Genomic DNA, 24,688 nt, shown 5'->3' with positions numbered 1-24,688 from the left:
ACGTGGATGTCATTCAGTCTGTAAACACGATAGCTTGAAAAGTTTTGAATGAATTCTGATAAAACTTTGTAGGGGTGCAGAGTGGGGTCATGTTAACAATCCATTAAAATTTGGCTTACATCAATCAAGGTCTAATAGGTCAACTTAATTATATATTGACAAAAATCCATATATCTTAGAAACTATGACTCTTACAAGTGTGGTGTGTGTTGTCAACATATACTGTACAAAGATTTAAAGTATCATGTCACATTTGACCTTTGACCTCTTCTTCAAGGCCAAATAAGGTCAAAATTTCATAAAACATCTTATCTTTTAAACTCTGCTTAAAATTCTGCTGCCTTTGTTTGTATTGGCAGCATTTAGGAAATGATACCTGGATATGGGTTTGCATCTGCCTTTCTTTCAAATTGACCCCAAACTGTGTTCTGTCCTTAAATGAAGTTTAATGAAGAGAGAGAGAGAGCGAGCATAAATAATCTACATAAATAAAAAATAAAGATCCTCAGAATCATGTCAAGTATATTAAAATGTGTTCCAGCAGGGCGAATAACAAAAGCATACACTTTGCACTTGTTTTTACTGCACTACAAACTTCTTACAGTATGTTTTTAAAAAGAGCAAAGAAAACAGAATGAATATGTAAAAATATAATCCTATTCCCTTAAAAAGTAAACAGCACTCAGAGTGAGCTGGCTGGGTGGACGTTTGCATTCTCTGACTGCTTCTTGTTATTTACTTGTCCACAGATCTCTATACATACTGACATTCAATGCAGTGAGTCATGGACACTTGTGTACAGTACGCTGACAGTCAGGTGTTTACTGGCACCTGGCAGCAGAGTCAGAAATATATGTAACAACCTGTATCTGCTCTGCTGTTCATGATTACGCTGTTTGGGCATTTAGCTTAGACCCAGAAACAGGGAACACGGGGGATGTCTCTGTAGTGGAGTGAAACCTAGCATCGAAAACAATTCAAACTGTCAGCCGTTGTCTGCGCTTCTCATTAGGCATGGCATTCTGCACAGGGGGAGGAAATAAGGCTGCTGGTGCCAGCACTGCTGACATTTGCCTCCTCAGCAAACGAATGCGACATCGTGTGTGTGCTGTTTTATGTGCATGTGAAGAAGTCCCACACATCTGTGGTATTTAAAATACTGTGATTTATTTATTTTTATTGTGGGTAATGGTTTGAAATGACCTAAATGCACAAGTACATCGTGAGAACATTCCTGATAGTTGTGCTATTTATATTTTTATTATTTGGTTTATTTCCTTCCAGCTCTTCATGTGGTTCTTCCTTTTTCTTCAGGCCACCCTTTTAGCCGTCCACCTGTACAGAGGAGATCAGAAGCCAGAGAGGTATCTATGTAAATGCAAAAGTAGGGTCATAAGTCTGGCATCCTACAGTATATTGGCTCCCCAATTTTTCTCTTTGCACCAGACAGGAGCAAAGCAGAGTGACATCTTCCCGATAGTGAGTTTTTGTCCTTCACGTAAACCTGTTTGGTTGTTGACTCACCATTCACCTTTAAAAGTGGACTGTGTGTAGTACAACCATGTTTTATGACATTTGTCAAAACTGCACACAACTTCCCTCCTTCCCTACCCAGTGTGTATTTGCTCTGTGTTCCTTGATTTGAGTTATTGCAGTAAAACACACAGACACACACACACAAACAGAGCTGATTGTTGGTGTCATCCCTCATCCACAGAAGCTTACATTTGTGAAGGTCTAAGTGGATAAGTATGTTGAGTCACATGTATATGACTATTTTTCATTTTAGTGACCTTATGGGTCCGGAAGCGCTTCCTCTTTGAAGCTGGCTCACGTTGTACCGTCAGCTCTTATCAACCAGGTATACAATGAAGACATCTGCTCTAATGCAGGCTGACTCACACCTCACGCTGCTGCTTTTCCTGATTAGCTGTAATTTTAGTCTCAGCCTGAGTATGGGTGTACACACGTGCATGTAAAACACCTGAACACAGGGAAAAATACTTAAGTCATGATCTGAAATTGCCAAAGGAAAATAAGAATCCACACAAGCTAGACAGAGAACTAGATGCTAAAACATCACAAGGTAATAAATAAATGAGACTTAATGAGCACACTCTACAAACAACGTTTGAGTTTTTGTTTTCTTTGGCGTTTACATGTCTACATGGTGGTCTTGAAAACACTAAAAACATTCTACAAAGCCTTTTTTTTTTTTTTTGTAAATTATATTGAGTTCTTTTCCCTAAAAGCCCATAATGCTAGTCCATTGTGTTCACCAAACTTTTCAGTAAAGTAAGTCAAGTTCTTGTTGTAGAATAGCTGCAGCACTTTGCAGGATTATTTGGTTTTATTTGAAAGCAAACATATACATAGTACTGTTGAAGGCTCAAGATTTTCTTTTATTCTCTTGTCTGTGGAGTACGATTAAGAGTAAGTAATACGCAGAGACACAGGGTCATGTTTCTGTGATAGGCAAGTACACACACACCCACACACACACTGCAAGTTGTTTTTCTCATCATCTCTGAGATGTTGAACTGTGCAACTCTGGGGAGACCTGCAGCTGAGTCCACATGGATCTCAGCAGGTCGTCGGTTCCTCCCACATTTCCTGTGTTTATCACACTGAAGGTCATTAATAAACACCCTCACGTGTTTGCACCGAGATGGGATGCAAGTTGTTTCAAGATTCCTCATTTATTGTTCTCTGTATCTCACATTTTAGCACTTAAGGCACTGAGAACTAAAGCAGTGCATCAGGGTGATCAAAACATTAGACAATGAGTCTTTAGTGTGTGTCTTGTGTGCTCATGTGTAATAAAATAATCAAATAATGGAGCACAAGGAAAAAAGGGATCCTATTAAATGTTTTTAAGTGAGAATTTACCAAAATAAAATTGTTGTTTCAAAAGTAAAGCACACTTTTTGCAATTCAACGCATACAGAGCCCAATCGATTCATAAGCAGACAGATATTATTGGCCGATATTACTTACTGGCTATCTAAAGGTATCTGTTTATTTTGTGTGTTTGAAAGAAAAAAAAATATCGACCGATATAGTGAAATATCGGATTTCTACATCACATACAGTATCGCTATTGGTCTTAAAAATCCTACACTGGTCGGGCTCTGGAACCAATCTTGACTGCACTACACTGCACCCATTCCCTGAAGATGTGAGAATATGCATTTTTCTTACCTATAAATGTAATGATCATTAGTTAATTATTCCCAGTATTTCCAGCTGAACCTGTCATTCATTTGTATCTTCAGTTAACAGGAATCTCAAAACGCTCCCTCCTGAAATTATATTTCTTTAAACCCACAAGAAGGCAGGGAGGGATTCAAAGAGGATTTTTTCCACTTTTCCTTACTTCAGTGACCACAGAAGAAGAGAGAAGTGTCATCGGCCTCCTGTCACCTTTGCTTCAGCGCCCCGCTATGTTTGCTTTTCATTACTGAAGCACATCCTCGTGGGGTAGAGTTGTGTCAACACCCCTAGGGCTTGCACCGTCATGTGGAACCACAGATGATGTTTGTCATTCTGCCATTGCTAGTCTCCTCATTGTTCCTCCACACCTGTCCTATTTCCTGGAGCTGATGTAACTGCAGATTAATGGGGTTGGGGTTAGGTTTCCCCATGAGAAACTGGTGTTTGTTTTATTTTTTTATTTTTTATGATCTGGGTAAGAGGTGGCTGAATTTTAGTGTGGTTTCCTGCAGATGTTTATTGCAGAGAGTTCTCAACTTGCTGACCTTAAGAATTAAATAGTTTTATTAAATATCAGTGTAGAAAGACATAAAGACTGGAAAATTTTTAGTTTTTAGATAATCACACAGTGAAATATCTACTTCCTAAAGGGTCAGAGTTTGTTGGTAATGCCCATCTTTAATTAATTTAAAGGAGAACTCTCTTTGCACACTTTTCTCTGTGTGTGCATGTGTGCGCGTGTGTGTGTGTGTGCGCGTGTGTTAGTTATGGTTACAGTAACACCCCTAACTTCCCTGGGGAGACGAGCATCCAACCTGTGAGGTTTAATGGGAATCTAAGCAGAGCATAAAGAATTAAAGCTTATCTTCTCCCTCTCTCCTGTAGGGAGGAGGAGGAGAGCCTGCGGGACAAGATCCGCGCAGACCACGAGCGAGCGCTGCAGGAGGCAAAAGAGAAGCTGCGAAAGTCACGTGAGGAGCTCAAGGCTGAGATTCAGACAGAGAAGAATAAAGTGATGGAGGACCTGAAAAAGAAGGATGCAGGGCCCAAACCGTTGCCACCTGTCCCCATGCCTAAGGTGGTGGGCGTCAGCGACGGTGAGCCACCGGAGCCCGACGTCAAAGAGAAACGAGACAAGATAAGAGAGGTACGGTGACGGTCTTTTCTTTATTTGACTTGATTTTAAATGAGATCTCATATTGGATTGTTATTGTACTGCTTCTTACTGATGGGCCCCGATGCTCCAGGGCATTTTTTTTCCTTTTCTTTTTTGTTTGTTTGTTTGTTTGTTTGTGAAAACCTATTGAGAGCAAAAGCAAAATTCCCCTCCCACACAGGAAAGGCAAAAATATGAAGTGCATATCAGTGATCTAGAAATTCAGATTAAAATGATTTCAAGCCTTTTTGCTTTGATATGGATATGTTAATGCAGCAAGAAGAAAGAGAACTCGTTTTCATATTCATAGCAAATTAGACTCAGCTTTTACATACAGTTAGTGTTTGTTTCCAGTTCTTTGACAGTAGTTCTGCAAAACACTTGAACTTTTAATCACACATTCCCATGTTAAGCACAAAATCGGTGCCTACAATATAATGGCACTTAGATAGTGTGTCTTATTTTACTGTGGTAGTTTGGCTAACATCTCTAAATCAGTGCCATTAAATCCCATGAAGTGCAGTCTTGCAGTAAAGTGGGCTGAAAAGTTGTAGCTGAGGATTTGTGTGTGGTGCGGTTTATGTCCCGGCATGTGCGCGTGCAGGCCCGTGTGTCCTTCTCTATACTGTATATTTGAATACTTTTCCTGTTGCCTGTCTGCCCGAGTGCCAGCTTTTATTGAAGGCAACAGAGAGCCAGACGGACAGTGCATGTGCAGAATGCAGATGGTGCTATCTGGTCCCGCTCTCTATAGACATTATGCCAGCCCCAGCATATCTCCCCCTCTGTGCTCGTCTTCCTTTCTCGCCCCCTGCAAGTTCTCCCGCATAATTGCTTCATATCGTGTCCCTTGGAACAGCACTTGGAGTCAGAACACACGCTGCATATGGGAGCAGGCCCATTCACTCCAAACCCGCCTTTGTCTCTAAAGGCCTCTTTTTGTTCCTTTCATAATTACCATTCAGAGAGAATGCCGAACACTCCCAAATGAGCAAGAAAGTAGCAGCTGTATGGGCTAGAGCACAGTACACTCCCCTTTTCCTGATTGCCTTGTGATTCCAAGGAGAAAACCTAATCACACTCTGCAAAACAATTGTGACTGCGAGGCTGGAGCTTTTTCTTTTTCCTCTTTTAAATCCCGGCTACAGGCAGCCGTTCGGCCTGCATTTGGACTTTACAGCAGCCAAAGAGATGTTTCAGCATCCATCTTCTTGTCATTGTTGATGTTGCATGTGGATAGTAAGGAGAAATTCGGCTAGTGGAAGTTGTTGAACTAGGCAGTTGCCACCACATTACATGGTGTTATTCCACCTGCCTGACTTACTTTCTTTCTCCCACATTAGTTTCTGAGTTTTTTGACACCTGTGCTCGGCCCACGGCTCCCAAGGATCACTGACTGCAAATGATTGATTCTGTAAATAATCAGTTTGGATTGTTTGCTTGGTACGAAGTGGTCTGGTGGTCTCAAAGCTACTAGCAACCATGCTGAAGAAAATGACAAAAGTTTTTAGTTTTAAATATATGTGGTGAAAATCAGCCAACTCAAAGTAAAACTTGAGACACTCATAGATAAAAGCAGCCGAGAAAGAGATTAAAGTGTTTTACCTATTCAGCTGTTATGTTACTAATAAAGCTAAGCTAAATCCTTTGCTGTTTTGAAATATACTTAAATAGGTTTTGTTGCTGTCCCTCTGATGTGTACAGACAGGTGTAACAGTTTTCCTAATTTCCTAGTTTTTTTTTGGCTCTGCAGAGTCATCGGACACGCTTGTAATTTTTAAGGAATTTGTATTCCATTGGTTGATGGTCTTGGCAAGAAATTTAAAGATTTAAGTCAAATTATTTGGCAGGCAAGCGGGTGACATGGACACCCAACATTGTGAGTATGCGGCTACGCACGATTTTCAAATTGATACCATCGGTGCATCTACTAAAAATCTTGGACGAGTTTGAATTTTGGTGACCTTGACCTGTGTCAGAGGTCAAATTTACTGAAAATCTTGTGAACGCAATACGTCAGTATTAGCTCTTACTGTAATAATGTCAGTCACAGAAAGTGACAGCACTCTCAGTGGTTTGTATTTATTATGATTTTATCATTTCTTATTTCTGGTTTATATTAGCTATTTGCTTTTGAATTGATATGGTGAATAAAGTCACTGAGGCTCATACACACCCCATTAAGATCCACTGAGACCTGCAGTTATTAATTTGTAATTCAAGGGGATTCGTGCCACCTACAGACTCTGCTGCCAGGAGGCTGAGGGGGCTGGTGGGGGTTGGGGGGCACTGGAGGCCGACAGTATTGTTTTTTTTTTTTTCGGTATTTTAAATGCAAATAATTGTTTAAGTCATTTAGACACTTATTTTAAGTCCCTTAATTGCTAATATGTGGGAAAACACTTATTTATAACAAAAATGATAGCAAAGGGTTAGGATTATGGTCATCATCAAAACTGATGACTGAGATATGACAGGTTAATGTAATATGCCAAATCCACCGATAATGGCAAATGATACAAGTGTTGATATGTAAAAGCACTGTTTCACGATGCATTTGTGTCCCAGTATAAGCACCTTGGTAATTTCCATAAGTGCTGCGGTTTGGAAATAACATGCTCTTTACTGGTTAATTCTGGAGACTACAATTTTGAGCTTTTGCAGTTCAACTGAGGGTTTAGCAATCAAAGAAATTGGAAATTGTAATTTTTCTGCTTTTTGACCAGTCACGCTGCTCAGGCTCTTTGTTGTTCCAGAAATAGAAAAGAACTTGCTTTTATGCCTTCCAAATGCATATTTCATGGACTGTGCCGAACATAAAAACCCTCTTTTTTTTTTTTTTTTTTTTTTTTTTTCCCCCTCCCCATAACTTCCAATAGCTCAGAGCTCTGTGCTCCTTAGCTGTTTGGCTAATTATGCGACCCACACATTAGTGGCCATTAAACCTGTGATCTGGAGATAGGGGGGGGGGGAGAGAATGAATTTGATTTGCAGTCTATTTCTGTCACATCATGAGGGATTGTTGGCCCAGAGCAGTTGAAATAAGCTGGTTGGAGTTAATAGGCTGTATTTTAAAGCAGGGTTATTATAGTTAACAAAAACGAATGAAATAATGAAAACTGAAATTGAAAAAACATTGCTGTTAACTGAAATAAATAAAAACTACAATTAAAAGGAAAAAACCATAACTAACTAAAACTGTGAGATTAAAAAACTAACTAAAACTAACTGAAATTATAAATAAAATGACCTTCCTTTTTTTTTGTTTGTCATTTTATTTAAAAGCCTTATGGAGTGATCATTTTCCATTCGATAATACAGATAGAAGAGTGTCTTGTTGTGGATGATGAAAACATGTGTGGAACACTTCTCAGTCAGGAAAAAACACCAACATCAAAGTCCACCTGAGAAGCGCACAACAGCTACAGAAACCGCTCTGAACCGACGTAACCTGACGTTCACCTCAGGAGAAATGTGACTGCTCGTCGGGTCCACTCAGCCTGCAACATTGTGATTAACCTGTCGCGTAATTTCCGGCTACTTTATCAGTCAGAGAATAACAATCGGGAATAATAATCAAAGCATCGATATAAGGACTTACAAATGTCAGCGAATTCCTGGAGGGGGGGACTGCTGAAACTGTCGGAATGGATGTGAGGGAGTGAAGAAAGTGAAAAAACAGGGACAAATATGTTTGCAGCCAAAAAACTGAGCACAAAGAGCGAGGATCAAAAAGAAGTCCCAGCTGGCACCGCATATAAAACACCAGCACGACCACAATGTAATTAACGCACACAATCCAGCTACACAAGCATAAATGTGGACATGAGGTCGGACACTTCATTGTGTACAGAGTCTGCAGTCTAATTAGCGAGCATCTAACCAAGCTAGCTCCAAAACCGAAGCAGCATCAGCATCAACATCAGGATGCAGCTGGATTTGAGCTTTGACTCCTTCAAAGCGTTTGTTTTTGTCAAACAGCACATGTAGGTGTTGTTAATCTGCTGCACTGACACTTTATTGGGAGTTTATTGTAGAATTTATTGAGTTTTGGAGTTCATATTTTTCTTTGTTTCTCCCTGTTGATGTTCATGTGTGTCCTTAATATTACACACATTTAGCACGTAGTGCTGCTGTTTTGTGAACAGTTGGTTGTTGAATATATTTCTTTAAATCTTTTGAGTTTTTATTACACAGTAGTCACTCTTGTGTCTTGAATCTTGCACCTGACAAAGTATGAAAAACTAAGACTGAAACTAAACTAAAACTAAGCATTAAACCAAAAATAAAAACTAATAAAAATGAGCAAAACCACTCTGAAAACTAACTGAATTAGAGAAAAAATAACTAAAAACTAACTAAAACCAAATGATAATGTAAAATCCAAAACTATTATAACCCTGGTTTAAAGGCACTATTCACTTTCAGAGATGCGCTATTCAGATTTTCATCAATCAACACAGTATTTTTGTTAAACCCCTTGAATCACTGAAACGTTGGAGGTCTGGATTGTCACTGTGCGCAGTAGGGCTGATATACTGTAACTTATATATACTTAGTCAGTTCACCAAGCTGTCCTGCAAATAGGAAAAACAGTATAATGAAGCTAAAATAAACTGCAGTGACTTGTTCCAGCCGGCCACAAACTGTAGATACACCTGTGAGTCAAGACACGGGGCAAAGCAGTGCAAAATGATGGCATTATGCCAAATACTGGGAAAGTAAAGAGCAGCAGCAGAGGAAACAACAAAATGATAATTCAATTATGAATGAACTGCTTCAAGTACATCAAGCAACAGCACCTGTGTGAGTGACTGACTTTGGCACATGTGTTGTAAAAGTGAGTCTGTGAGAAAAGTTGTCACAGCGACAGAAAACAGTTCTGTTAGCTTACTTCAGTCATTCATAAAATATGTAGATAAGTTGAGTGAATAAGTTGTATATGACAGTCTAGTAGGATTTCCATCCTAAAAGCTAACCGTGGTAACATCTGCCAGCACAGGTAGATGTATCCATACAGTATAATGCTAATAGTGAGTGCTGAGAGGGGCTTATACAGTTATCAGAAGCATACTGATATCATGTAAACATGTAAAACTATAACATTTGGTTCTTCGTACTGCATCTCTTTTAAACTTTGTTATAGTTTTAGCTTTTATATGTGCCAAACAGCTAATGCTAACAGTAGGATAAGGAGATACAGTAGCAACATTGTACTCGTTGGCTAGTTAATCACTTCCATGCAGATATGAACACTGTAAGTTGATCTTCAGGTTATGGGATGCATTTATTGGTTAATTCTAGAGACTACAATCTTACAGTCTGAGGGTTCTCGTCATTTATGTTGTAACAAAGAACACCCATGCAGTAGACCCTGTAGAAGTAGATCTAGATAGAATATAACCTAAATTAAAAATGACAGATGAATACTGATAATTGTGGTGTATAATCACTGTAGATTTAAACAGAACAAAATTCTGTCCTGGTCTAGAACTGTCTGAGGGGTGTAGAATCACAGTCGCTCAGACGTGTCTGCAGAGTGAAAAGCAAACGATTACAGATTTATGGCTGGCATTGGAGGAAAGCGCCTGTGTGTGTTTCCCTGCAGAGCTATGGACTGCACCTGTAAAACCCAGATAAATCAATGACCAAAGCAGTCCTCTTTAAGTGCCATCTAAAAGGTTCTGCCCAGTGTCTCCGATGGAGATGTGGAAAATCTGCAAAGGAGGCCATGAGCATCCTCTCCTCCACCTCTTCTACCAAACCTCTCCTTTTCTCTCAGGTGTCCTCCCTCAGTCGTGTTTCTGAAGCCCTAATAGTGTTTGGCAGATGGCCTCATATGTTGTCTGCACACCAGGTCTGTACTGTAAGCGTGTGCGTTTGTAGCACAGTTGCCTCCGGGGTAGGGCACAGCTTAGCTTTCATCATTCTGTTTCACACTTTCTCTCCAGCTCTTCTCCCCTTCTCTTGCTTTTTTCTCCTGTTTTTATATCGCTCTATTTCGATCTCATCATTCTTTTCAATTATTTTCCTTGTTTCTACCTTAGTCTCTTTCTCACCGTTATCCCCTTAACACTCAGCTCCTTTATTCTACATTATTTGAAAGTCTCCTCAAAGAATTCTCCCTCACTAGTAGCTACAAGTCTTAATAAAATCATGAGGATTTTCATATTGATTTGCTGAACAACAGGCACTTCTCATCTTCAGATGCATTATTTGTTTCTAACAGAACAAGTAGGCTGGAGGGAAAAAAAAGAATCTACAGAACATAATCAGGCTTTGTGTTATCTGTGTTTTACTTCCTTTAGAGCATATATTGTGGCTGAGCTACAAGTGTTGTTGTTGTTTTTTTTAATCATGTTTGGTTGTGTAAGGCCTAATGCTTTCTTGTAACCAGCCTTTAACAGCATGAGGTTAAGTGATGACATTTGACAATCCATCCCTTCAGGAGAAAGCAATATCCACACGATATGTGCGACCAAAACAATAAGGCCAAAAGACAAGTTTTGATCACCTTTTTACATCTGTTTTGGAGAAAAATAGAAAAACTGGGAACACTAATCCAGAGGGCTGAGGCTTGATCATTAAGCTGTTTGTCTTCTATAAATGAAATATAATAAAACGAAAAATCCTAATTCCCCAATCACAGAATCCTGTCCTATCAGGACAATGGAGGCAATAGTCTGGTAAGCAGATCTCATTAGCAACAACCATAATTAGGCCCGAGCCGACGAAGTCTCGGCGAGGAGCCTATTGGATTCACTATGCCACATACCCCAAAATGCGTTAAAATCCCCACGGTCGCATGGGACGCGGTCGCCAGTGACCCCTGACCTCATAGGGACGTGGGTCAGGACGAGACGTTTCCGAAAAGGTATGCGTCGGGGTGACTGGGAAAACGCCTAATTGTTTTTGCTCGAATTCTCCATTATTCTTTATTATTATTATTATTATTATTATTATTTTTCTTTATTATTATTATTATACTTTCTCTCTCTTTGAACCTAAATTTGACCCCCTGAACATGCGCGAAAAGTCACCATTTTTTGCATGGTGGTCAGGTCTGGCGAAAAATTACGTATTTTAATGTCGCCACAAACAAACTCCAAAACACGGCTCCACAGCGCCCCCTGGAAATTTCATTTTTCGGGCCCTTATGGGAGAGGCCAAATTCAAGTTTGCCCTAGAGTCATGAAATTCTCGTCACACATAGAGCATGTCTGGACAAACAATAAATCCTCTTGAGGCACCCCTCCATGACCCACAGGAAATCCACCAGGTTGACTTGAAATTTGGCTTTCGCCGAGTCAGCAATTTCGCTCACCTTGTATTTGCGCGAACTTCTCCTAGAGCATTTGACCCACAAACACCAAAATGGCTCAGCATCATTTAGAGACATAGGGCATCTAAAGTTATCGAAGGCTTCGTATTCAATTCAATGGTCTTGTCACACTAGGCCCCTGAAGTTGGCGTTCGTTTGACCAAAAATTCCGGTCCTCTTTCCTGCCATCAATCGCACGTGCTTTGCCCGATCTGCCCCAAAATGGAATCATTTATGAACACACCTACACTGAATCCATAAGTGGAGAAACAATGGCGATTGCTGCAATAGCGCCCCCTACAGAAGACACTGCAATTTTGTATGGAGGTCCACCGCATTGCTTTCTTTGACTTTTCTGATCAGGAGTATCTGAAGAACATGTAAAAAAATTTTCATGCATTTCAATCAGACCTATGCCCTATTTTGCACGCTGCAGCCGTGACCACCACCCCAATGTCAAGATGACGTCACTATGGACAAACCACAACCTTGTCACACGTATTGCGCAATCACTCACGCACTCTTTCTGCACTTTGCTTGCAATTTCCTTTCCCTTATGTACTGGACAAGACTTAATTTAGATTTGTGGATTCAGAGCAACAAGTGCACTAGTGCCCCCTACAGATGGAACAAAATCATTAGATGGTGGGAATCACATTTAGGTTTTCTGAAATGCATGACAAAAAGGTAGAAAACTTCGCAACAGTCAAATAGATAGATTCAACAGTGTTATCATGTCCATCCTTGCCAAGATTTTCATCTTTTGCCAGTGGGGATTCCATTTGGCAGAACAGGTGGCTCTCTGACAGCTTGAAGGGGGATCTCAGGTGGCTCGCAGGTGGGTTGCAGGTTGTTTGCAGGGCAGGTTGTTCGCAGGGAAGGCAGGTCGCAGGTTGCAGGAGCAGCGGCTCTCAGGCGGCATGCAGTGGGGTTTGCGGGGCTCGCAGGTGGCTGGCTGGAGATTTGCGGAGCTCGTAGGTGGCTCGCTGGGGGTTCGCGGGGGCTCACTTGCGGCTCGCGCTGGGTTTGGCGGTCGCGCAGGCAGCGAGGGCCGTAAAACGCCGCTTGCGGCTTTAATTCATATTATAATTCACAGAATAGGTTACAGCACAATATTAACAATGGGGGTAACCATCTTAGAATAAAACACGAGTACTCCCAGGCTGGAATAATTGGAGCTTTTTTTTTTCTTGCTGCTTCTCCCCTTGTTAGTTGGATGTCGCTAAGATAAAGCATAATGGCAGTAAGTATAAGTGTTATAGGTCCAGGGCCATAGCTGGAGGCAACTCTAAACACAGAGGTGGACATGCTTTCAAGAAATAGAAAAGTTTTGAATATTTAGAGAGTTTTTACAGAAAGCTTAGCCTTAAAAAAATAATTCAGGGACAAGGACCTGTATGTTTTTGATGCAGCTGCTCTACACTTTTTTTTTTTTTTTTTTTTTGGGTTGAGGTGTAGTGCAAAAAAAGGTGTCTCTTATGCTTTTGCTCCTATGTATTTTCCTTTTGGTGAACATTTCTGTGTGTTGCCTTGATCGTCATGTGCCCTTTCCCTACTTGACCTGAAAATAGCACACCCCTGCTGCTGCTGTTTGTTCAGGTCATTCACTTCATATTTTTGGCTTATCTTATCAATCCTCTTGCTTCTGATCTTTTATCCTTGGGAAAAAAAATCCTCATTCCTTTCCTATGTCTTCATAGTATTTGCTTACTTAGAGTTTCTCTATTACTTGATGAAGCTAGCTTCTCAAATGTTTTCTGATGTGCCCTATTGTAAAAGCCAAAAAAAAGTTCATACCCTACAGCTCACAATTTTTTAATCATTCATTAACAATTAAAAAAGGAACTGAAAGAAATAAAGTTCAGCACAATTTCAGTTTAGTTTCACTCCGTATTTTCTGCTCGTACTCCATGCCCATCCATGAGGCTCTATTCCCCACCAATGGCACCCACTTCTCCGTTTAAGAACCACAGATCTGATGTAACAGCAATATTTTGTTATTGTGTGTGTGTGTGTCTGGGTGGGGGGACTGACCACATTAAAGAGCGAGGACCCAGGAGGAAGTCCCAGTATTTTCTTTGTAACTAGACATCATGTCTGACGCAGCCTGCAGCAGCTGGCACCACATATAAAACACCGGGACATAACCACACGGTAATTAACACGTAATGCACCAGCACAGGCAAAAAGGCACACTTACCACTTACGTAGGTTACATCATACATCATACACATCATACACTGTCCTTACTGTTATCTTCTTTAATACAGGCCAGTGCAACAGTACAAGTAAGAGTTAATTCTTAAACACTAATGCTATAAAAATCCAGTTAATTTCTGACTAAAACAAAGTAATTAAATGATTTACTAACTTTGAAGTCAGTTTATCAACTTTGAGAAAGGCATGTCCAATCTATGCTTGTGAGACTGGAACTGAATTACCCTTCTTAGCTGAATTACATTTACACACCATTAGTGGGGAGAATGCTTTATGTTTACTCACTGTCTGCTATAATGTTCTTACACACTAATAAATAATAACAGTGAAAGGAGAGCTGTAATGTAGTATGCTCTTTAGCATCAGTGCTAGATTACTCATAAGGCATTTAAATATGATTACAAGTCACCATTGAGGTTTTGACAAAGGCTGTCAGAAAGCTCTCTGTAACAGGGCTGGAAATCAGTAACTGGAACGATGGTGATTATCACAGTGATTCTGTGATACTCAGCACATTGTAAAACAGTCGTCTGTCATACATCAGAATATCTGTAAGTGAAAGTGGAAAAAAATCCCCAAAAAGGCAAAACGCAGGCTCTGTTATCATCACTGTCCAGTATATTATGTAGCTTACCTCGCTGTCCATCATTTTCTGAGTGTCGTCTTCTGCACTGCATGCTGCTTACCTTCAGTCACTTTACTTTAAAATTATTTGGTAAGCTGAACTATGTGGAGACAGTAGCAGTGACTCTGGAGGCCAAATTGGCAGGGGAAGCTGCTTAGAGCAGCTGCATGTTTAAACAAAAATGTCAATACTTGGCACCATGCAATGGTAATTGTATCATAAGATGAAGCAATATGATATTTACAATGTAGCTGAGTACACTTTTATGATAACAGTGGGTACAAACACTGAAATATATATGGAAAAAACAAACAATAAAACGACTTCCTCCAAGAACCAAAAGAAGTGAACATATTACACTAATTTTAATGAGTGTGCACTGGCTGCCTATGTGTTTTAAAATTGATTTGATTCTACCTATTACTTTTTAAGCCCTTTATGGCTTTGCTCCAGGATGTATATTGGAATTGCTATGTTTTCATGCCCAGATCTTCAAGTTACAGACCCCTGGGCACAAACATTTAGTGGACCCTAAACAGCTTGTTTTAATGGTTGGGCTTTTCTTTCTTCAGTAATTAGACGCATACAGGAATGTGTACACACTGCACATGTAATGGAATAGTTACCATCACAATGCACAGTTTCATTAAAACCTTTGAAGTGTCTAATTTAAGTGTCCATATACACACACACACACACACACACACACACACACACACACACACACACACACACACACACACACACACACACCTGTTGTAAGGTGTGTGTAACAATCTCCTCCTTTTCTGCCCTTCAGCACCACTTTGCTCTCTGTGACATTTGCTCAGTCCTGCTACCAGATGAGTGTTAAAACAGTAATTTAAAAGCTGAAGCTCAGAGAGCTTTTCTTGTGAAAAACATACTTTTGAGATTTGTCCACATATATATATATATATATATATATATATATATATATATATATATATATATATATATATATATATGTGTATATAATATATAAAAAAGGGAATAGGCCCTGTGGCAGCCTGTCCAGCATGTACCTTGCTTCTTGTCTTATAACGATTGGGATAAGTGGAAAAGAAGAAAATGGATGGACGGATTAAAACAAGGACATTTTTGGAAAAAATGTAAATGAAATAAAGTGGAAGAAAGTAATGCAGGCAAGAAATATTCCAACCAAAGCTTCAGGTCATTAAACCCACTGCTGCTACAGCTAATCTACAGATTACCAGGCTTGTTGCCTTAACAACTTTAAAATGAACTGCAATGTTTCCACTTTGAATTGGTTGAACAAAAATGTTTTGGTACTATATCTTTTCAAGATCTAAAGTTTAAGAGAAAAAAACATTCTGCCTCTTGGATGGGCCCTCAGTTGTGGTGTGTCCCTGGGCATGTGCCCATTGGATAATCTGGCCCAGTATGTTGTACTAACCAGACAGGAACCTGCTGTTTCCACCTCACTCACACTAAACACGAGCGGGCATTTGCAGTTTGGGCCCCTCAGTTGTAGATGGATGACACTCCAAAACATGTAGGCATCTGGCTTTTACCTCACACAGGGTCTTTCTGTCAGGTTGCTGCTACATACAGTTTTGCTGAAGAAAGCTAAATGGAAGTGTAGGAGTAGATAATACTGCTAGTTTATGTTCAACATTGCTGATTATACCTCTTGAAATGTCTGATTGTAGAGCAGGTCTGTTAGCCAAACGTAATAGCTTAACTGCCCTTTACTGGAGAGCTGGTGTTGAATAACTTTATTGGGTGTAAGGCAAAGAGCATCCTGATCGTTTTAAGTACAGGACAAGCATAATGAGCCTCACCAATTAGAGCTCCGGTGATGGAGAGAGAGAGACATTGAAAGTGGCAGAGGACAGGCTCACCCTACAATGGTTATCTGTGCCTTTGGGCTGCTGCCACAGTACAACAGCTCTATCTCTAATATATTTTCCCATCATTTATACAACAGAAAAGTCTGAATGACAGCAGTTTAGTCTTTTCATCCCTTCCAGTAAAATCACAGGACTGACAGTTAAATCTGTTTTTCACTGTCAGTCCTGTGATTTTCCCCTTATCTTGTCTGTTTGCAAAATATCTGCCTGCTTATGCATGTGTGTATGTGAGTGTGATCATTGGCCTGTCTCTCTTTGTGTGCATATCATGTACTTGTGCGCATGGACATCATAGATCAAACTGCATTTTTTTTTATTTTTTTTTTTTTATAAATGAGCAAGAATGGCAAAAAACGGTTCCGGTGACGTCACCTCCAGAAATGGCAGCTTAGGTTAGTTGCTCCTCCAAAAAATCCTAAACCGACCCCCAAAACTTGCCAAATATAACAAAACATGAGTAAAATGGAGGCAGCAAGGGGGTCCTGAATGGGGAAAAGGGACGGAAATAAGAAAACTACGAACAAAGAGCTCGCACAAGAAAGTGGCTCACCAACACAGCAACACCACGATGAAACTAATGCTAACCCGCTCCCCACTGAGGCGGTCGGCCTAGCGCAAATTCTGGGGGAGATACGAGAGTTTCGAAAAGACACAAAACAACTAAACGACATTAAAACAGAGCTCACCAACGTACACCAAAAAAATAAAGGAATCAGAAGAGCGAATTGAAGTACTGGAAGAGCGTACACAAAACATGGAGCATATAATGGGCAAAATGATCGAACTAATAAATCAACAAGAATGGCAAAAACATTAGGACTGTAGATGCTGTCTCAGAGTGCCTTCTCATAGGGAACTGTGTTATTCCTCTCTGCAAGACTTCCTAAAGTACTTTTAGATAAGATGTTATGATTTGGAATTATGTTAAAAGTGGAATTAGGTTGTGATCCTTAGGTTGTGCTTCTCCAAGCCTAGCAATCAGAAAAGCATGAATGGGAAAAATCAGCCTGTTTTCTTTCACACTCTGCTGTCGGCGCTAATCAAGCCAGCATGTGTTTCCAGGGCAAACACACCACTTCCATGTTGCTGCTTCATAATTAAAGTTTCCGCTCACAGGTAATTGTCTTTTATCACAAAACAGTTGCAGCCTTATCTTGGCTTTGTTAGCAACAATATTGACGTCTTACTCTCTTGGGGAGAGAAATAGCAATGAAAGTGTGTTAGCACACATCAAACCTCTAACATAAACTCACAGCAAGTGACATTTTATGGATTTTTTTTTTTTCCAGCCCATGTTTTTTAGACAAGAATTGGATCTTTCATACTGCTCGAGTGAAGAAAAAAACTTTCTGCAGTTTTATTTGGTAAATATTTGATAAAATATGCTTTGTAATGATGCCAATGATTGAATCATCACATGAATCATCACAGCAACTACTAATCAGTCAGTGGCCAGATAAAATATGCATAGGAAGCCATTAGCTAAGTGGTTGTTACAATACACTAAGCATATCATTATGTATTCAAGGACTTCACTGCATTGGGTGTGCTCCAGAGTGCAAGTGATTACCTGAACTTTCATATTTATTCAGCAGTTCTGTTCTATAGGAACACTTTGTAAGCACTGCATTTAAATGTGAACAGGATGATGATTCAACAGTTCCAGTGCAAAGTGCGTTCATGCCCTTAACACTAAACAAAACAGAGCCCACTCTGAAAGACTTTCAGCCACCTGCCTCAAAACCATCAGGAGTTACAGTGAAGAGCAGAAACACACAGCAGAGATATTAAAATGTTCTGAATCAGGGCGCCCGGGTGGCTCAGTGGTGGAGCAGGCGACCACATACATGTGCCACATTGCGGTGCGGGTGGCGCAGGTTTGAGTCCCGGCCTATCGCCAGCTTGCCCGCGTGTCTTCCCCAGAATCTTTCTCCATTTCTCATTTTGAGGGGTGGCTGTAGCTCAGTAGGTAGTGCAGGTCACCTACTGATCGGAAGGTCAGCGGTTCGAATCCTGGCTACTCCGGGCTACATGCCAATGTATCCTTGGGCAAGATACTGTGTGTGTATCTTTGGGCATTCATACTCCGACCATTCTGTCGGAGTATGAATGTGTATGAATGTTAGGTAATTAAAAGCACTTAGCTTCATAAAAATGGAAGTGCTTGTATGAATGGGAGTGCATGGGTGAATGGAAACAGGTTGTATAAGCGCTTTGAGTGCTCATACTGAGTAGAAAAGCGCTATATAAGAACTAGTCCATTTACCATTTCCTGTCTTCCTCTACTGTGGATAAAAGCCGCTGTGGCCAAAAATGCAAAAAAAAAAAAAAAAGTTCTGAATCAGTATCTCTTCATAAGTCCACAGTCAGTCTCTTCTCTGTGTTATGTGTTCAGGCTGATGAGTGTGAGATACTGATTGTTGGCTTTTTATTATTGCTAACTGTGCTGTGACGCAGACACGCTTACATAAACAGTACTTTTTTTCATTGCATTTATTTATTCAGAGACAGAAGACAACAGCTCAATTTTATGTAATCAAAACATTTTAATTCCGCAGTGTGTAGTAAATATTTTGGAGGTCAGAACGAGGTGTATGTTCAAATGGTGAAAAATGTTTCTCCTAGTTTAGAATAAATGGTCACGGTGTCATCAGGTTCACTCACACTTCTTTTTCAAGTTTAATCTGGTAAATTTTAGCCATCACAATTTGGCTCGTGTGGAACTCACTCAAATCCTCACACTCGACCATTTTTCCTTTTTCTAACACATCAACTTGGAGCACAAAGTGTTCACATGCTTCCTGATATATCCCACCCAATAACACTGATGAAAATAACCAGTGTTATCCACTTCACCTGTCAGTGTTCATAATATTATGATTGATCAGTATATATATGGTTTGATGGTAACTGTCAAAGGTCCAGCCTCTTTAATCTTAAATAGTTGGTTTTCTTCTTTGCATTGGTATGAATATTGTAATTTCTAATATGCTAACTGAAGACATGGCAAAATGTGACATAATGTGAAATAATTCTTTACTCTGTGGATGTCTCCAGTCTAGATGGCTGCTGTGTTTTGAGAAGTCGTTAGCTTGATTAAAAGTTTATCAGTAGCTATGGATCAACAGATGTGCAAGTACACTCACTGGTATCCAAAGTTTATGCCATTCAGACTTATGGTGAGTCATCTTCTCTCCTTTACAATATCTGACTGTGGAAATATAAGAAACTGGGATCTTAGTCATTTTTGCTTTTTCAGCTTTGATGAACAGTGTAAAAGTGTAAAATACACAAACAGTGCAGGTTCTTTATGACTATAGAAAACTGTGGTTATACTGTTGTGTCTACCAGTGTGAGAAAGAGTCTATTGGTTGGGGGGTCAGGCCTTCCTGAATTGGGATTTTTCTGGTGCATCTGTTGGATCGGCATGCTTGGAGTTTGGCTGGGTCAGCACCTTGAGCTGTCCCTGAAAAGGTTTTGCATTGTGGCACATTGTCCTGGTGAGGGAGGCTGCTGCTGTGGGGGAATGCCATTACTTATCAGTGGAGGGGGACGTCTTACTGTCACTGACTGGCATTTAATTCACTATAGCAGAGGCACAGCAACAGCTCAGTAATCTCTACTTGTTGACAAATGCCTTTAATAACTTGCAATCACCACTTGGATTAAAATATGGCTTCTGAGACATGCTCATTGTCTCTGAGAAACACGACCCTGTTGATTTTTGTTCAGAGATTGATAGAACTGTCATCATGATGGGGGTGAATTGTTTGATTTGTATGGAGGTTCCATACATTACACAGAGGTAACCATATTATGAGCAACCATCTCTTGAACTCTTGGCTTGAGAGCTGTTTAAAAACAGCCCATCTAGACTTTTTACTGCTTCAATTTCATGGGGAATTTATTGCCACCCTTTGCTTAAGTGCCATGAATGTATTTACTGCAAGAGGCAATTCAGATGTCACACTCTTACCACCCTAATGCATCTTCTGAAAGGACTTCCGTTAAGCCAGATAGGAGGCCTCCATGGGGTGAGTTGGAAGGAGATGAGAAAGATGAGGGCAGGCAGACGGGTGCTTTAAATCAGTCAAACTGACTCTGGAGGTCACTCTAAGCAGCACATAACTCCAGCTCAGCTCTCCAGCTCCCCAAACCTCCAAAAGCTTGCCATTGTGTCCCGCGTCTGTGGGAACTAAGCTGATTTTTTTTTTTTTTTTTTTTTCCTCTCCCCACCAAATAATTGCAAAAGTAATGGCCTCGGTTGGAGCTGCTGGCCACGGAGGGATTTATGAATATTTAATTGCCCTTTGGTTATCCATGTCTGTACACTGTACTTGTGTTTGTGTGTATGGCACTGTGGCACATGAGCCATGAGGGTGTCTGGATGGTAGCTGGTACTTTGGGGAAGAAATGGCCACGGGCAGATTGCTGCCTGCTCTGCACGAGAAACACAGACAGCCTACCAGTGTGCCATTGTGAAGGTCACAGCTTCTGACACACTGTGGGGCCTCATGAAGATGGAGGCCAGCCTGCTTTTTCTGACTGTCAGCTAATTTGTTTAAGGATTTGGATTGTATGAAAAAACAAAACAAAAAAACCCCAGAACACACTGTCCTTGGCATTAATTCATAATTTTGTATCTATATTAGAATACACCTCAAAATGCCTGTTTACCACAGGTTGACTGTTTTATTTTGCATTCGCGACCCTGGGGCAGCTTTAAGGATTGAGAGAACTCTGCAGTAAGCTGCAGTAATTTATGACACATCTCACACTGGAACGTTTTCGCACCGTTTGCTTTAACCTTTTAAATCCTTTTACACCTCGAACTGCTTTCAGAAATGTTTTTTTTTGTTTTGTTTTTTTTTTGCTCAAAGAAAATGGAAAGACAAACAAATCTCTTTTTTGTGGGCTGGCAAGATAAACTCCTCAAATGAAAAACACCACTGCCTTTTGCCTCAAACCCTGCACTGTATGTGAGACTTCACTTTTTACTTTTGAGCTCATCGGTTGATGGGGAGTGGGAGGGGAAGAGAGGTTTTTAATCTCTCTCTGACTCTGACCTTAATAACACAGGACCACTCCTGGGCTGCCAGTTCATTCCAAAGTGAGCTGGAGTGTATAATGTTGCATGATTAATACTTTTACAGTTGCAATATAGAGACTAGGAAGCATGAAAATAAGCAAAGCACTGTAGAGGGCGATAATAAAAAGCTTCGGTCACAGGCTTCCCAATCCTCAGGCACAGAACACAGCACGATTTTATTATGTTGCTCTTCAAACGCAGTAACCACGTGTGGACGTAAGCGTGTTTCATTATGTGATTGAAACGGGGACAGGTTGCTTTACTGAGATGAGTGTGCTGACTGATGATGAGCCAGTGTGTGTCTAATGACTTTTAATTTTTAAAATGGCCTAGATTTGAGAAAATAAGTAGAAATAGCCAGGAGATTGTTTCTAAAATTTTAATTTCCTACTACAAGCGAACGCTCCTATTGTTGGCTAATGTAGTCTTTCACCTGGAAACCTCTGATACAACCTCAAAACATGCCCATAAATATAAGGATATTTTCAGTGGTAATGCTGCTATATTGATATTCTGTACCATATCTAGATTGTATTATATTAAAATGGTGTAAAAGGAGGGATATTGAAGAGTTGCATGTGACAAATACATTTTTCTCTTCCTTTCTAAACTCTGTCGGTCAGGCCACTCCTGGAAAAAAAGAGCTTTTTAATCTCAGTGAGATGTTTATTTGGATGGACAAAGGATATAAATGAATAAAAAAGCATATGTGCTACCACTTGGATCAACTTGCAGGTTCCAGTTTTCTGTCTTCTGCAGAAAAAATGATGCAAGAACAAACATGAGACTGTATTTACCTGGGTAAATGTTGTGTTTTTCTGTATTTGGACTAGTTTGTGTTTCAGACCTTGCAGACACTTAGAAGTTGTAGGATGTTTACTAAGTCATCACAGGTACTAATGAGGCAGGATCTGTAAGACTTGCAGACAGAAAGATTCAACCTAGACTGCAAATGAAAAAACTTGCAAATTTATGCTTTTTATTGGGGAAAAATTCTCTTGTCTCTTAAGTAGTGGTATAAGCAAAATGCCATTGTCAGCTTAAAGAACCTGCTGTACACTGTAGAGTTGGGGAAAAATGCAAAATAGTATAGAAATGTGTTTTTAAAATTGAAAGCATGTATAGAATTATAATGAGTGTAGCAGGTGCCACAGAAAAGATGATGAGTCACATAAAACAGCACACTTGGGTTTCTGTCTGTGCTGCTTTGAAGAGTTGAACAGGCTCCCTTCATCTTACACCACAAGCTGCTGGATGTCTCCACACTCCCAGTCGTAGTAACGCACAGTGGTTACTAACTGAAAAGAAGAAATAATCAGCAGCTGCATTCACTAGGAGTAAAAGCAGAGTGTATCACAGCAAAGCCAGTCGAGCACAAAGTGAACATGAGGGGTGTGGAGGAACCTTTGGTGCAATGTGAGTGGAACATGGTTTATTAACTAACACATACCCTTTATTGCACTCTTTGAGGGTTTCAGATGATTTGTGTTCAGTTTGGCTTAAAGACAAAACTGTTTCATATTTTCTAGTATGAAACTGGAATTGATGAGGACTCTTAAGTCTCTGGGGGCTGCATTATTTTTTTTTTAAAAGAACATTTTCCTCTCCAGCTTGGAAACTATCAAATGAAAATTTCTACAGGATATAGGATTTGAGTTGGTTTCTCCTCATAAAGGTGGCTATGGATTATTAATTTCCAGCAACACTTGTGGATTCTATCTCCAAGTGTGGAACAGGAATATGGATAATTTAATAGAAACTACTCTGAACCACGTAGCACAACATAAAGCCAAATAATAATGTCTTAGGTGGTAATGGCCACCTGCAGTGCTCTTTGACAGGTATATTGATGAGGTCACAGGAGTGTTCATTTTGGCTGCTAATTCATCTCTGCAGCTAGTTACTGACGAGATTCCCTTCTAATTGTAGAAGTGCACCAGCCACTGGGCCAGTGCAAGCCAGTACCCCCCCTCCCTGCCTTTTCATGTGTCTCCCAAGATGCTGTGATGGCAAGTGGTAGCTGTCAGAATCAATCACTGAATTTTGTAGCCTAATGTCCAATTAGTATTCCAAGGTCCTTTAAATAAGCAGTTTGTCAACATTGTCAAGCACCCCACACTGCAGCACTTGTCCTTGGCATATGGGCCAATCAGAATTTGATGAAGCGTCCAATCAACACATATCAGAGGGAGTCGGCCAACATTTAAGTGTCCATGTGCTGGTGTGTATTAATTTGATTTATAATCCTGGGTGCGTGAATGGAGTGCGTCATGGAAAGCCGTGAGGCCAAGAACACAATGAAACCCCTGGCCCTTGTCTTTATTAGCTTGGCTGCATGCCTGCTCCAAGGAGAGAGAAAGTTGGAAGAGGATTTGGATGCTCATCCCCACATGGTGGCATAAAGAGGCAGGCTGTTTGGCAGGGAGGGAGACTGGCATAGCTTGGTGGGTGTAAAATGACAGGTCCATAAGTTTTGGGACAGGGACATACTTGTAAATGTTGTGACTTGAAACCCAAGATTTGAATTTTTCCTTGAGATCCAGGCTCCCAAATTGGTGTTTGGAACAACTTGGTCACTTTGCCAGCATGGAGATTGTCATTGAATGGAAATGATAAGGTAGCAGCCATGTAGAGACAGAGTCTGGCAGATGGACAGATAGGAGTGGTGCCAGGTAGAAAGACAGAGCGATAGAGGGGAAGAAATCAACAGATAACCGTAGAATGAGACGGTAACAGACACGACCACATAGACAGGAAATGTTTTTTTTTTTTTTTTTTTTTGAGGTTGTCAATACCACATGTGTAAGGTTTGTGGAGAAGAGGAAAAAAAATGTTTGAAATGGATATAGAGCAGCACTGCTTCAGTAAAAGCTGGCACTTTTTCCTCCCTTGGCTGTGTCATCTTCTCTGTTTGCCCTGGAGCGCCTCTTCACAGCATCAGCCTCCATGTCAGGGCTCATCTCCCCAATCTCTTGCTCTTTTTATCCTCCTTCCCCTCCTCTTTTCCAGCCTCTTTTCAGAGCGCATATGAAAAGTAGAATCTTATTTTGCTCTGTCCAGTGGAGCGATGTCTGCAAGATGGGTAGAAGGGAAGTAATGCTATCCATCCATCCATTTTCTTCAATGCAATATAATGAAATATAAAGATAAGGCTTTGCCTCAGTGTAAAAACACA

General features: G+C 40.4%; 1 protein-coding gene across 2 annotated transcripts in view; it reads left to right on the top strand.

Annotated features, from left to right (window-relative positions):
- man1a2 (mannosidase, alpha, class 1A, member 2) overlaps nucleotides 1-24,688 on the top strand; it is a 125,926-nt gene that overhangs the window by 24,984 nt on the left and 76,254 nt on the right. For both annotated transcript variants that reach the window (XM_030758270.1, XM_030758271.1), the window contains exon 3: nucleotides 4,099-4,360. In XM_030758270.1, the coding sequence (XP_030614130.1) occupies nucleotides 4,099-4,360 (262 nt within the window). The remainder of the gene's footprint in view (nucleotides 1-4,098; nucleotides 4,361-24,688) is intronic.

This window comes from Archocentrus centrarchus, chromosome 21 (assembly GCF_007364275.1).
Source record: "Archocentrus centrarchus isolate MPI-CPG fArcCen1 chromosome 21, fArcCen1, whole genome shotgun sequence".
Lineage (NCBI taxonomy): Eukaryota > Metazoa > Chordata > Actinopteri > Cichliformes > Cichlidae > Archocentrus > Archocentrus centrarchus.
This window is presented reverse-complemented; position numbering and strand designations above follow the sequence as displayed.